The sequence below is a fragment of the Gobio gobio genome (genome assembly GCF_949357685.1).
Source record: "Gobio gobio genome assembly, chromosome: 20".
Lineage (NCBI taxonomy): Eukaryota > Metazoa > Chordata > Actinopteri > Cypriniformes > Gobionidae > Gobio > Gobio gobio.
The window spans coordinates 36,800,472-36,816,589 of NC_137113.1; the positions used below are offsets into that span (position 1 = coordinate 36,800,472).

General features: G+C 37.2%; 1 protein-coding gene across 1 annotated transcript in view; it reads left to right on the forward strand.

The window, feature by feature from the left end:
* Positions 1 to 1,691: 1,691 nt before the first annotated feature.
* The window catches only part of erbb2 (erb-b2 receptor tyrosine kinase 2), a 63,771-nt gene continuing 49,344 nt past the window's right edge, over positions 1,692 to 16,118 (forward strand). Inside the window, exon 1 of the mRNA XM_079801286.1 lies at positions 1,692 to 2,007. Coding sequence (XP_079657412.1) covers positions 1,929 to 2,007 — 79 coding nt within the window. The 5' untranslated portion in view covers positions 1,692 to 1,928. The remainder of the gene's footprint in view (positions 2,008 to 16,118) is intronic.

The following is a 16,118-nucleotide window of genomic DNA, read 5'->3' on the forward strand; positions in this document are numbered from 1 at the left end:
AATGTTGAAATGTGCTTAGGTATAGATAGGATATCACATTTTTATTGGGATAATGGTTGGAAATGTAGTGTTGTTGAATGGATTTTATGTTTTGTTTTACATTTAAATTTGTTCATTGTTTTATAATTGTTGTTATCAGGTTAGAGTGGGATTTGGCAGGTGGGGGAACCCCCAAATTTTGTGTAGGTGCAACAGGGAAAAATGACTCACCATGGGACAACATATTGAATATCATAGCAATACTTTTTGGGATAAGAGTGTCACAATACTTATTTACTTGATATTTGAATGGTTTTACTTTGGTCCATCTACATCTACACTGATATGATGACGATTCTATGTTAAAATTGCTGAGCACCACAATATGGAACGCAACCTTGTTTTTCACACTGTAAATTCAAACATAAAAATGGGAAGTCCAAAACGGATTAAAATTGAACACACCAAAATGGCTGAAGACATAACAGAAATAATTCACAACCTAGATTGCAGTCTATTGCAGAGTCAATGTCAAAATGCAGAATCGAAAGTTTTGCTGTATTAAGAAACAACAACAACAAAACAACAATGTATGATGGTCCAAATATTGTGGCTATTCTCACATCCAGTCAAATTAGCTCCCATATTGACTGGTTCTAAGATTTGATTTGTCCTTTTAACTGCACAGGCCCGGATTGAGAACACGTAGGTCCCTGAATCAGTTTTGGACTTCCCATTAATTTACATTGTGAAAAACAAGGTTGTGTTCCATATTGTGGTGCTCAGCAATTTTAACATAGTGTCGTCATCATATCAGTGTAGATGTAGATGGACCAAAAAAAAAGCATTAAAATATCAAATGAATAAGTATACTTGGTGCCACAGTGACACTCTTATCCCAAAAAAATATTGCTATACCACGATACTAAATATGTTGTTCCACGGTGAGTCATTTTTCCCTGTTGCACCTATACAAAATTTGAGGGTTCCCCCACCTGCCAGATCCCACTTTAACCACTGTCTGTATACATATATTCAGTGTTGGTTTGGAAATAGTTACAGATTACAAATTACTTCATTTTAAATTTAATAAGTATAGTAACTATTCAATTACTTTACCAAAGTAATGTAACTGAATTTTTAGAACTTGCCATGCTGGCAACTATCAGACAGGCTGTAGCCTAAAGGTTTCAGAGGCAATTGGCAGACATTGTGCTCTGAATATTCAAACGAGAACCAATCAAAATCAGAATAGCATCTCTTTACTAAACGGTCTTTAAATGGCAGACAAATCAACACATAGGCCTATTATTCAATATAGATTTTTTTTTTTACAGAAAACATTCAGGTGTAGGCCTTTGTAATAATTAACATTTTCATAAGTAGGCTAACTGTAATTTATTTACATATTTTTCTCAGTAACAGTAACTGATTACAGTTACATTTATTTGGTAATTAAATTACTTAACTCCGTTACATGTAGGCTAAGTGGTTACTTACCAACACTGCACATATTGTTTATTTTGTATTTTAATTTTTTTTTTTTTATTGGATGTTTTGTCGCTGTCATTCTGTCTGTGCACTGGAAGCTTCTGTCACAAAGACGCATTTGGCAATAACTTATTGCGCCTACTTGGCAATAAAGCTCATTCTGATTCTGAGTGTGGCAGTAAAGCTGCTGTACTACTGGGCTGGAGTCAATCTGTACTGCCACTCCTCCGCGGGAGCGCGCGCATTATGGCACACGCACACACACACACACACACACACACACTGACTGGAGAGTCGGGCGCACTCCCTCCTGCCAGGAAGTTGTTGGTATTCGGGAAATAACAAAGAAAAGAAAACAGGTATATTAAAAGCATCGAAACTACACGAGGTGGATCCGTGCAACATATTCGGGATCTGGGTATGAATTGGAGTACTATTAACTAATGGAGGACTAATCGATGGAGGCGGACAGAAGTTTTGGGCTCGTCTGGGTCCTGTTGCTGCTGTTGGGTATTACAGCCGCTACAGGGAGAGAAGGTGGGTCATCTCCACACATTCCCAAACTGTCTGCAAATTCCCATTTTATACTATTACATATTACATTAATCTGAAGTTACTGAGCAGAAAGAGAATTTAACACGAACAAACACATTCTTGTGCTGAAACTGCTACTCAAGCGGTTGACACCCCATCTACACTGCTCAAGTCGCGACGCGACCGGCGCGCGGGGCCCACTGCATTCTCACGCGACTGTTCGAGCCCAAGGTTTGGAGCTTTTGTTTTTTTTGTCGCGCCGCTTGCTTGCAGTGTAGACGGAGACGGAGTAGACGGATTTGAGAAACAACTTTACCATTTAAACTATTAATTTAACTCGTTTAGGCTAATTTAAAGTGGGTACGTTAAAAAAAATCCCGTTGGTGTTTTTCTCTCACACTTGTTGGCGCATTAGTCGTAGGTGAAGTATGTCGCACAAACTTGATTTGCAACTTCTGCATGACAATAGCGCTGAAACCTGTCAGCCAAGAGTTCATGAGTTTAATAGGCACAACTCCTTATATTAGTATTAAACACATTTACAAAATATACACTGCAGACTACGTTTTCCCCTTGAATTTATGAAATAATGACATTCTCCTGTGAACCACAATGTAATAGGGGCTACTATACTAACCAAATTTGTAATAATAGCCTATAATCATACAATAACAATTAACTGGGACATAGTCACGGAACAACAACAACACGATAATAACGATGATACACGAGTTATTATTTTAATAATAGGTAATAATACAATAGCAATCAATTGGGTCATGACACAGGACAACAACAACACCATCATGATGATGATGGTGATGCTAATATTAAAAATACAAATAGCAATGAATTAATAAACAGTAGTAGCAGACACGCAAGTGTACAGTGGCAAGTGTACAGCACAATGATACAATGGTAGTTTCAGATAGTATTACTATTGTACTTTGATATCCATGGTACTGAGTAATAACCATTTACATAAAGAATTCCATGGTACATGCTTAAAATCATGGTATTGACATAAAGGTGTCCAAAACACCAAAGTACAACCATGGTATGTTTTAGAACTTTTCTGTGTGCTATTATTATATTACATTTGATATGACAGAGAAGCCCAGTATACATCAGCCCGTAAAAGTATGGATTCAGCGATCTCACAGAGAGATTCACACAAATCGTGCAGAAAACTGAATTGCTGGGAGGTTTAATACCAGTTTAAACTTTGTAGCTCTCATTCTCTGCATAACACAAAAATACCACTGTCATAAAATATTATTGTTTTTTACTTAGATCTACACATTGAATTTCTTCTCATTTCTCTGTGTGTACTGTACGCACTCGGTGCAGGAAGAATTCATGTTTTCTTAGGAAATCATATACACTCCTTCCTGCTCGCTGAGTTATTCCAAAGGTCGTTTTAAAAGTTCTATGTAACTGTCAGTTTCTGGTTACACACGTAACAAAACAAATGTGTGTCTGCATGTGAGTGTTTGATTTTTTTCATGTTTCTAAGGCCACTAAGTTGTCGACATGATCAAAACATTACTGGAAAAAAAAGTTTTGTTGTGCTTTTTAGTAAAATTGTAAAAGATAAAATAAAAATCCCTTCAGGTCATGGTACACGTTTTTATTTTATTTTATACTTTTTATATATTTATTTTTTGCTGAAATCTTTAAGGGTTTTTATAAAGTGAACAGAACAATAATACCTTTTATATTGTTTGTAATATTTTAAGATTTGGACTGAAGCAACTTAGGGTTTTTGATTATCCATACATCATTTATAAAAATATGATACATCAGGCTTTTGAGGAACATTTACATCTCTCAATTTCATAGTATTGCATTGCATTATATTTTGGTAACACTATTTTGCGGTGTCATTGTTACATATGTTACATGTAGTTACTATAGTAATAATTATAAATTATGCATAATCACATGCAACTAACCAATAACCAAACCCTAATCTACCCTAAACCTATAGTAAGTACATGTAGTTACTTAATATTCCTCATTACTTAAATGTTTAATTACAGTGTAACAAAGACACCTTAAAATAAAATGTAACCTTAATTTTTTTGCCCCCCCCCCCACACACACACACTTTAAAAGCTACAGAGCTTTGATCATAAAACTAAGTTGAGTGTAGCATCTAAGCATCTAACTAAGATGTATTATTGGGAGATATAGTGAGACAAGTGATATTTATATGCATTTTATGTAAGTAGTCTGTTATAAAGATCTCATTTATTTACATTATTGGCTAATTTCATCTTACTCTCTGGTCATATAAATCAGGAACTGCAACAAGTTGCATTTTTTCCCCTCTAGTTTGGTCCACTGAATAAATGTATTTTTCTTGAGTATGAGCTCCATATTCTCCTATACTGTATGAGCCACAAAAGCCTTATGTATCAAATATTGTACTCAAAAATCACATATGCAGAGTTCTTTTTTAAACATTTCATTTTCAATATTTACAATAAAAATAGATTTTTCTGGCTATTCTTTCATATGTCAGGCTTTAAAGGGTTAAGCATCCTTGAGGTGCTCAGATTGTCAACAGTCTGCAAGAAGCATTCAGTCTTGTTGACTAGTAGAATCCATAAACAATGGCATTAGGACATTTGCATGGGACATGGTTGGCATGGGACATTATCTAATGTGACAATGTCTCCCATTCTCAATCTAATCAAAACCAGTCACTGCCAAACTCTTGCCATCTGATTCTGCATATGCATAAGCACATGTTGTGTGTGCAGTTACTAAACTAAGAGTTGGTTCACTACTTAGGCTTGTTCCTGTTATCAGTTGTTGCGTGTGCACAGAGCTGTCTTGGATATGCTTTATATGTTTCATTGTTGAGTGTTTCAGAACCTGTAATGGGGCTTTTAGCCATGCTGTTAGCAGAAAGTGTCACCACATGTTTACTGGTCTTCAGGCTCACATTCTTTATCAACAGTTATTATCGGAGTAAAAGCTCTTTCACACCAAGGATGATAATTATAAGTATAATGTTTTAATAAACATTCTAAATCTATAATAATAGAGATGTCAACGACACTAACCTTCTAATATCATTGGAAGCACTTTTAGAATGATTTGTTTCAGTTGATGAATGATAAAATCATTGACAGCCAATCACAACACACCTGACTAGAGCATTAAGATAGCTAGTTATTGTTATTGTCAGTTGGTGTGGACGCTTATAACATTATCGTTATTATTCTTGTGAAGGTGTGAATGGGCCTTAGCTGTCAGATTTGTGACTCATTAGAGCCAGGAGGAAATTTCCTTGTCTGTTTTGCTGAAACACAAGTCTGTGTTTTTTGTTTCGGTTAGTTCACCCAAAAATGCTGTCATTAATTACTCACCCTCATGCCGTTCCAAGGCCCAGAAAGGTAGGAAAGACATAGTTAAAATGGTCCATGTGATTACAGTGGGTCAACCTTAAAGGAACACTCCCCTTTTTTTTTGAAAAAAGGCTCATTTTCCAACTCCCCTAGAGTTAAACAGTTGAGTTTTACCGTTTTCGAATCCATTCAGCCGATATCTGGGTCTGGCGTAGGGCTGGACGATATGGCAAAATTTATATCACGATTGATTTATTAATTTCGGTCGATACGATATAATTCATATCGATATGAATTATATAAAAGCCTCAGAAAAACAGCCAAGAATGCCCACAACGGACCTACAAACTTCTGAAAAATGAATTTGCCAAGTCTATGAAACCTCCTCCTATAAAACCATATCATATTTTAGAAATAAAAATGGTACAAATAAATTAATGTTCACCTTTTATTTGTATTTAGCCTTCCTACAAAAAATAACTGTGAAATCACCGTCAAATAGACATAAGAATCTCACTCACTTTAAGAACCCACAGTGACACGGGTGTCACAAACACTGGTGATTATCTGGAAAGGTCTTTTTAAAGCAATATATCCCTAAATTTCAAATCAGGAAGTCCCTAAGTGACATATAAGGAACACCCAGGTTCAGTCATGTGACAATTTGTGCATTTTTGTTGCCATGGCACCATTTCCAAAATGGTGGTCTGTCTGGTTAGCACATGTTGCAGTGTGAGCAATTTTTTAATACACTTGTTTTTGTTACTAAAGGTATGTTTCAACCCATGCAACAATTCTAACATTTTAATAACTTATCATATATTACACTTAACCTGATTTAATACATTTCTTAAACAAATTGATATAAAACAAGTTACGAAAATATTGTGGTGACATATATGTCACATCGGGCTGTTAACCTTACAACAGTTGGTGGAATTTTGATGTTATGTATATTGTCATAGTAAGAAAAATATTAATGAGCTGCTCAATTAATTTAGCAGATTCAATAATTTTTTCAGTGTTATATATTTTCTCTATGTTTTATATAAAATCTGGTACTCAGAAAAATGTTAACAGCACTGTTTAATATAATTGAAATATTGATTGGTATTGATCTGCGCATGATCTGCACCAAATGTCAGGAAATCATGCATACTTGGGAAAATGACAAAATGACATACCATGGTGGCTGACAAAATGTTACGCAAATGTTTTCAGACTTTTTTTAACTGAGAAATAAATGCCCAATGTGACGTATATGTAACATAAAAAATGTATCATAAACGCCCAATGTCACATATGTGTAACATTACAGATCTTTCACAAGGAGGGGTTGTATTTCAAAAACAACTGCAGAAACATGTTACAAGTGGTCCATTAAGCCTGTTTTATATGCCCCATAATTTTCCTATAAGGATACATTGGTCCGGGTTCTTATGGGTTAATATGAATATCTTTAACTTTAAACTACAACGTAGGCTGATTATATTATTCTCAATTTATATTGAAACAAACGTGCTTCAGCCAGGATATAGAATATGAAAAGTGCTTAGATTTGCTGAAAACAGAATCTTCATCTACTGACTCTCAGAATATTCTATCGGGTGGAACTAACTCAAACTTGCCGCATTGGATCTTACTGTTGGATCCTACTACTGCTGCTGAGCACTGGCTGCGTTTCTGTGGTGTACGTCATCAAGCAAGTAGCCAATCGTGTTCTGCTCTTTCTGACAGCTGCGCCCTGAACGTCAGTCAGTGAGAAATGCTGTAATGTATATATCGAAATATCGGAAATGTGTTATCATATCACCGTTATTGAAAAAAATTATATTGCGATATATATTGATATTGAATTATTGTCCAGTCCTAGTCTGGCGGTAGCACTTTTAGCATAGCTTAGCATAGATCATTGAATCTGATTAGACCGTTAGCGTCTCGCTCAAAAATGACCAAAGAGTTTAAATATTTTTCCTATTTAAAACTTGACTCTTCTGTAGTTACATTGTGTAAGAGTACCATGGGTGCAGTAGGCGCAATGATATTACGCAGAGCCTGAAAATAGTCCCCAGCACGTTCCCTGTGCAAGCAGGTTGTCACGTTCTATTTTCAGGCACTGCGTAATACCATTGCGCCTGCTGCACCCATAGTACGCAGGAATGAGAGTATAGTTCCCAGGCATATCGGCCTAGAAAATCGCAACTTTTCAATTTCCGTCGGTCTTGGTACACGATGTAAGTTTTAAATAGGAAAAATATCGAAACTCTTTGGTCATGTTTTTGAGCGACATGCTAACGGTCTAATCAGATTCAATGATCTATGCTAATCTATGCTAAAAGTGCTACCGCCAGACCTGGAGATCGGGTGAATAGATTTGAAAATGGTAAAACTCTGTTTTACTGTTTAATTCTAGGGGAGTTGGAAAATGAGCCTATTTTCAAAAAAAGTGGAGTGTTCCTTTAAAGGTTGGGTCTAATGCTATTTCATGCATTCTGACTTATTTACACTGTTAAAGAGTTGCACTTGGTGCAAATAGCGATAGATGCTATTTACACCATGTTAATAACAGCTAGAAGGTAAAATTACATATTTTCATAGCAATAGACAATATTTACACTGTGCAAATAGCGATAGATGCTATTTACTAAGTGAAAATAGTGGGATATTCTATTTACACCATGTAGAAGTAGCAGTTCTTTGCAAAAATGTGTAAATAGTAATTAGATGCTATTTATACTTTATTTTGACAGATACATACTATTTGCACCTCTGTATCATTGTACATCAACAGGATGCAATAATAACATAGAGTGTAAATGATTATATTTATTAAAATTATTAAATGGGTGCAGCCTTAATAGGACAATAAAAGCCCTCCCTACACCTACCCCTAACCCTACCAATAAATACTTATATTATTATTAAACATTTCGTTAGGCAATTTATTTCCACTTTTAGAACATTTTCTTAATTTTTATTGAAAGTAAATGCCTTTCCGATGTGATATGTGATGGGAAAAGGGAGAAGAGTGAGCTCAGCAAAAGGCGGATTCGAACCCGGGTCGATCGTGTCAAAACCTAGATTCCACGAGCCACTCTATTGACTACGCCACTGAAGACGTTTAAATATGCGCGTCTTTTTTAATCTCGTTAGGCCCAACCAGGCAATGTTAGGCAGAGCTAGTATAAATAGCACTTGCCAACAAGGCACGCTATTTGCATTGGGTGTAAATAGATACTCCGTTAATATTTGCCTCTGCATACTAGAGCTTGTGGTTATGGGAAGGGGCGTGACGTTTCCTGAACATGTGCTAAGCGGTGCCAATCACAACACACTGGGCCAGCTAACCAATCACAGCACATTTCGTATTTTCAGCTGAAGAGGCTTCATAGAAACCGGAACAAAACAGTGCGTTTGGGCCAAACTGGGGAGAGAGGTGCTGTAATAATGTAAAATATGCACTGTAAACCTTAGTTAAAAAAAATGTAGTCAAGAAACTTTAATTTTTATTAAAGCTGCACTATGTAACTTTTCCGTCCACTAGAGGTCGCCTGTTCAAAACAAAGGCGTAGTTTGATGACACCACGTTTGAGTGCAGAATCTTGGGACATGTGGTCTTTACCTCACAGCTGGTGGAAAAGAGTCAGGATAGGACTCGGGCAGAAATCATGTTGATGGATGTGATTATTAACATTACTGTAGTCTGAAGCAGAGCAGGACCGAGTGTTGTGGAGCTGAGCAAGGCCGCAGGAGCTATTGAAGAGCGGGACTTTTATTATGACATGGTCGCCGGCGCCACTTCCGCTTTTCCAGTCATGAGTATGAGGTAACGCAACTCTGTTTAGCATATTAGATAATATCTGAGTGTGTTGAAAAGAAAGTTATGACGTTCGCTCGGCGGCTGCTATGACACTTGTTCACACTGCAGTGAGAGTACAACGTTTCTGCTAAATAAAACCGCAAACCGAGGGTAACGCAGATATGACGCAATCGACAGGCGACTCCCTCAAACGCATAGCTCACACGTCCCGGTTCCTTGGTTAAAATAGCAATTTCTCACGATTTACAAATAGTTGGAAACATTTGGGATATTCAAAGTACTCAACTGAACGAAATATATAACACTGGCCTAGTGGTTTTTGGATATTTTACTGCAAAAATCTTACATAGTTCACTTTTAAGCAGAACTTGCAGATTTTTCATTTTAATTGCACTGAACTTGAAATAAGCTAATTCATACATTTAACTTAAAAATATATTTTCTCAGATTTTTAGTTGTGGAACCTAGCTAATTGGCTAATAGTTTGGGCTCTGTTGTTAACCTTTAATATTAATGTGCAAGTAAGGGCTCCCTACATAGTTTACAGCAATATCTTCAATAAATGTTTAGTTATAAAAAGCAATTTTGTAAAACTGCTATACCGAACCCGTAGCGAACCATGACTTCAAAACCGAGGTACGTACCAAACCGTCAGTTTTGTGTACCGTTACACCCCTACTATAAATACAGATCAAATAAAAAGTAGCTGTAAATAATGCACAAAAAAGCTCCATTCAAATTTAATTTATCATCTACCATCACTACCGCTGGCCGGTATAATGGTTCTTACTGAATACCGGTGTTTATTTTGGCTATGATAGGGATTTTTATTATACCGCAATACCAGTGTATGTCGCTTAAACACTGTTTGAGAGGGGTCCCGTTTCACTGTTGCATTGTAGTAAGGACACAGCTGAGATCGCATTACAGCGGAGAATTCAAACAACACTTGGCGCACACAAGAGAAAGGTTTCTGCGCGGAGCGCCACAATGAGTTTAACAAGACTCACCACGTGGATCATAGATCCACGGCCAGAATATTCGGCCACCGAAAATTTTCGGCCGAAAATGGCCCAAAAGTGCATTTTGGCCGAAAGACTTTTATCACCGAAACAACACGGCCGAAATGTTGTGATGACGCAAACAGAAACCGCGACCAGCACGTGCTTGTCTGAAGCAACATGTCTGCGGTGTGGACGTATTTCAGTATATGTGAGAAACACCCACGTCTTCTCCATGCACAAGCACTGACAGCGAGAGATAGTGTTCAGTGCAGCTGTTCAGTGCAACAGCTCATGTTCTCGATGAGAAGAGGAACAGACTTCACTGTGAAACCGAACGGTTTCCGAATGCAATGTAATGTGGCATCACTGATCACATCACAGTTCAAGCGGCGGCGCGCGCACGATGATCGCGATCGATCATCTTTTCCTTAACAATCAAAATGAATGAACATCTAAGGTGTGTTGAGGATACATTACAACTTACTGTCACGTATCATATGTGGTGTAATCGCTCAATCAGTGTTTCAACCGGAAAGACCTCAATATAACTGCGTGTAAACTAAACAGTCATGTAGGCTAACTTTATCATCACATTTACCTCAGGCAGTCATTCGAGTGTCCACAGAATTTTATTCACTAGAGTAAATCAACTCTTTCACGAAATATATGACCTATATTAACGTTATATTCTACTTAACCTGTTAATGATATCTTGATTATTTCATGTAGCCTATGTTTAAATAAACCTGTCATGAAAATGACAGACACTGTGTATAAATGATTATATTTCAACAATGAATTGGATAAAAAACTATTTTATAATTAGATTTAGAAGTTATTGCAAAAACTGCCTTATGTGAAGTTTACATGTTTGCGTACTATGTTATTTGAGTGTTGATTATTAGACCTAATGCACCTGTTCTGAATGCACTTTCTTGTAGTCCTACAAATACAAATTTAAAATGCACTAGACCTAAATGCACTTTGTTTTTATGAGAGAACATTTAATTTTAATCACTGTAGTTTTTTGATGTATTTACAATCACAGCTTTGGGTCACTATGGTCTCTGTAGAGGCTCTAAACTAGATATTCTTTTCACAAGTTTTTTACAAGTGAAAAAATCTAGATAAACTAGCCAAACTCATGAATGCATTAGTCGACAATTGTGCAAGCAGGCCGTTGTTGCGTGGTGTTCAAATTCATTATCTCGTCAGGAATGCTCGCATGCACTAGTTCAGCATATGTATGCCTGCATCCCATCAGTATTTTGGTATGCGTGTAGCAGTGTGTCAGAACGGAGTGATACACGCTTCACAAACACAGAGACACAAGGTCTCGTCCAAATCCTGTTCTTCCTGTCGGTTGAGTAATTCTTGTTTGTTGTGTGACTGACTATGTCCAAGAGAGCAAGAAGAGAATATGCATGTAGAAAAGCACTGATATGTTTTGTAAGATGCTGTTGCATGTGTATTTGAATGAATAAAGAAAAGGTCTTTTTTTGCATACAGTATTAAACACCATATTTGTGACCAACACTTGAAACTTGATCACAAATTGAATTCATTTGTCATTGTGCACTTAAACGTTCCCTTTAGTTGAGTGTTTTGTCACCGCTGTGTTATTGAAAGTTTTATTGATTTTGATGCATTGGCATGTCCATACAGCAGCATTTGAGGTTAATGCCCAAAAGACACGATCGAAGTGACAATACCCCATTTGGAGACCCTGTTCCTGTGTGCAATGATAAAGGATCGTAAGGGGTTGCCTTTGGAAGAGCTTTAGTGTTTCTCTTATTATAAATGAGGTCAGGACCTGGTAGGCAGCAGTTGATCTTTGGTCACTGTAAATGTCAGCTTGCACTCTGCATTGTTGTTGTCTGTGAGATCAGTCTCCGTGACAGCAGCGGTTAACAGAAGTTGGCAGCTGAAAACCTATTGAGTACACGCTAGTGAAGTACACACTCTATTTCCTGTCTGGCCGCACACCAAGAGTAGGTGTGGCGAATTTACTCACTGCACAGGTAAAGAGCACTGATTTATATTCAATCTGTCTCTCTTGTGTTGTTGTCCTAGAGACCAAGAGCAGCTCTTAGACCGTGTGACACAACAAGTTTCCAATGACAAGGAATGTGTCTACACTGACATGAGCTTTTGTTTTGCTAATACATACATCGCTTACTTTGTCAGTTTGTTACTGCATGTTTTAAAGGACAGAATAAACAAAAAATGTGTTTCTCCAAAACATATTACTCGCATTTTCACCACAAGCACAACATTTTAAGCATGCAGAATTTGACTGATATTTTATTGAAGTACCTGTTATCAAAGGCATAGTCCACCCAAAAAGAAAAATTCTGTCATTAATTACTCACCCTCATGTCGTTCCATACCCGTAAGACCTTTGTTCATCTTTGGAACACAAATTAAGATATTTTTGATGAAATTTGATAAGCTCTCTGACCCCTCCGTAGACAGCTATTTAATTAACACTCTCAAGGTCCAAAAAGGTAGTAAAGACATTATTAAAATAGTCCATGTGACTCCAGTGGTTCAACCTTATTTTATGAAGCAACGACAATACTTTTTGTGCACAAAAACAAACAAAAATAACAACTTTATTCCATAGCTGAGATTGCATTACTGCGGAGAATTCAAACAACAGCGCGTTTAAGTTTTTATGGACATATTTCATACACTCTATTACTCACAATATTACTACATAAAACAAAAAGTAAAATTGCCTAGACCAACATATTCGAAAATGCAACTTATCTATATCCATTATCCATGAATCTGTTTTAGATCACCAAATATAAATTCATCTTCGATACACAATTTCAGCGGCTTTATACAGACAAGTTACCATGATACTAGTGTTGTCAAAAATATCGATATTTCGATATGTATCGATACTGAAATATCTGAAACGATACGGTACTCCTTTTCTACAGTATCGATACCAGCTGTGCTTTCCTCTCCTCTCCGACCGACAGTGAGTTGACACGCACCTGCCTCCTCTCATGCAGTCCGGTTAACCCTCTGAACACGGCGATCGCATGTTCTGCTGGATTTTTCCTCATGACTGTGTACGGTTAAGTGTTGGTGTGACCGGTCACAATTTCGCGCGGGATTGCACACAACGTTAATTCTACTAACGTTAATTCCCGCAGATTTCGTGCTCACATCTGAAGCGCACTCACATACCGTAATAAAGCCACCTCTGACATACAAGTGCAAAAATGAGCTCCTTTTTCCAGCTTATTAATGGTCAAATACACTCAATGCCCCCCAAAAAGTTCTCAATGCCCATCTTGGTGAGTATTAACGTAAACACAGTCGTAACTAGTTCAGGAAGAATGTGTTACAGGAATCCATGCGGATTGGTTCTTAAAGGGGCCGCAGTTATTTATTATTCAAACTACAAAAAGACAAACGATCACTTGCTGCTCTTGACTGATTAACTTGTGTAACTTTAATGAATTAATCTGTATAAATTTTTTTACAATGAAGATTATCCAATGTTATTTTAAATTTGATTACTTTGTTTTTTTATATATTCAGTGTCTTACCTGAATACTGTTAGACCTACCTGAAAAAATAAAGCAGTCTATTTCATTTGTATCTTTATTCTATTGTATTTATTTGTGCTATTATTTGTAATTTGTTTATTTGTTCTTATTTTATTACTGTTTACTCATCTTTTTCAATTCAATTTGAATCAAGCTTCCTTGTGCTGAAAGCTATTGCAATGCGTTACTAATATTGCAATATTAGTTAGCAAATATTTGTGAGATAATTTTAATGGTAATTGATCAACGTTTATATATGAGAAAAAGCTTTATCATATAAAGTGATCTCTCAAAAGATTTTTTTTTATTTCCTCGACTTTCAATAGACGGACAAAAAAAATTAATTATATAAAAAATATCTATTTGACAGTATATGCAGCGTTTTTTCCCCGTGGTATCGAAAATGGTATCTAATATCGATACTTTTTTAGGTATCGTATCGAAGTTAGAAATTCCAGTATCGTGACAACACTACATGATACCACCACCACCGAAAGTAATGAATTGTGTCTGCTTTTCTATAAAACACACCAGGCCCTATTTTAACGATCTAAGGGCATAGTCTAAAGCACGCATCCAATCCACTTCACTTTTGCTAGCTTAACGACGGGAAAAATGGTCGGCACGCCCGGTGCATGGTCTAAAAGGATTGTCCCTATGAGTCATGGGTGTGTTTTGGGCGTAACATGCAATAAACCAATCAAAGTGCCATCTTCCATTCCCTTTAAAAGCCAACTGCGCTTGCACCATGGCGGATTCTCTATTTACATGGCGGAATTTGCAAGCGGAAAGAGAGGAATCCTTTTATTTTGAATATTTAAAAATGTTTGTGTACACGTGTTGTGGGCCCACATATAGGTGCATATTACTAACGCGGCCTTTCAATAACACAAAAAAATATTGTGCCATTGACTTTAGACCAGGTTTAGAGTTTAGATTCTCTGCCCGAGCCCAAATCGGAACTTGGGGTCGGGCCGATATTTCCTGGCACTACCCTTTGGGCCTGGCCCTTGATCAAGCATTTGTGTTTTTTTAATCATTACTTTATTAGCCTAATTGGGTGGGCAGAAAGCTATGCCATAATCAGAAATAATATATATGTGTTTTTAGCAAAGTAAGAATTAATACTACAACTAAGAAACAAATGTGTACAAAGTCAGGATTAGTCTAAAAATACGTGTTAAACTCACAGCACATGCAGTGATGGAGCGCGCAGGACTGCTCTGAGACGCCAGTCATGAGCTGCTCGCGTGAACACTGCACATTGCTTAGCTAGCGTATTTCTTTTCGTTTCAAATTGTTTCGTTTAAAAGTGGACATTTCAAGCTTTCTATACACATATGTCTCATGTCTGTGAGGCAAGTAGCCTGCTGAGTAGGGCTGGGTATTGTTCAAAATCTTTCGATCCGGTGCCAATTTCGATACCTCAGTTTCGAGACCGGTTCCTAACGATACTTTTTTCGAAACAATGTTTTAAAATCCATTTCATCATCAACAAAAATACATTCAACACAAAACTTTTATTTTTCACCTTAATTAAAACTAATTCTGGTAACACTTCTCACTCAGGGTAACATTATTAATAAAACTGGTTGTGCTTTTTGTAAGGGTGCTCCGATCAGGATTTTTGGAGCCGATCACCGATTGTCGATCACAGGAAGCAGTATCTGCTGATACGATCACCGATACCGATCTATTTGAAGCCTTCATTTTATCATGTAGAATTATTGATAGGGAATTTTACAGACATTCAATTCGAGCCTGAATTTTATTTCTGACAATGGGGTAATCCCCCCCTTAGGTGACTCCTTAGGTGAATTATCTCACCTAAATATTTGATCATGCAGTGCATTTTTGTTTTTAAAGGGTAACTAAACCCTAAACCAACTTTTTTTATCATTTAAAATCATTAAAATCATTTAGTTAATGATCTGTAATACTGGGGCTTTATTAATGCTGTTCATTGATTGGAGTAAATGTTTTGACATTTTCTATTGGACCTTGTGGTACATCGTGACGTAGGATTCAAACCCGCTTTCAAACCCTGACACGCAAGTGGTTGCCGCGGATGCAGATAGATTAGGTCAGTTCTCTTGCGCGGCTGCTTCACTAGCATCGTCTGCATCGGGAGTTAACGCAGTTTGAGCAGCGGCTCGCATTGATAAGGCTCCGGGTTTGTGTCTACAGACAATCCACCCTCCTCCACTTCAGGTGAAGGTAGGAGAAATGACCGCTCTGTTGCAAAGCTGGCGTCACTCCATTCATTCTCCATCTCTGCGACTCGCGAGTCTGACAGCTGTCTATCAATCCGTCACTGCGGGTCTCAGGTGCACGCCCTCCGCTCAGTCCCGCCCTCGGTTCG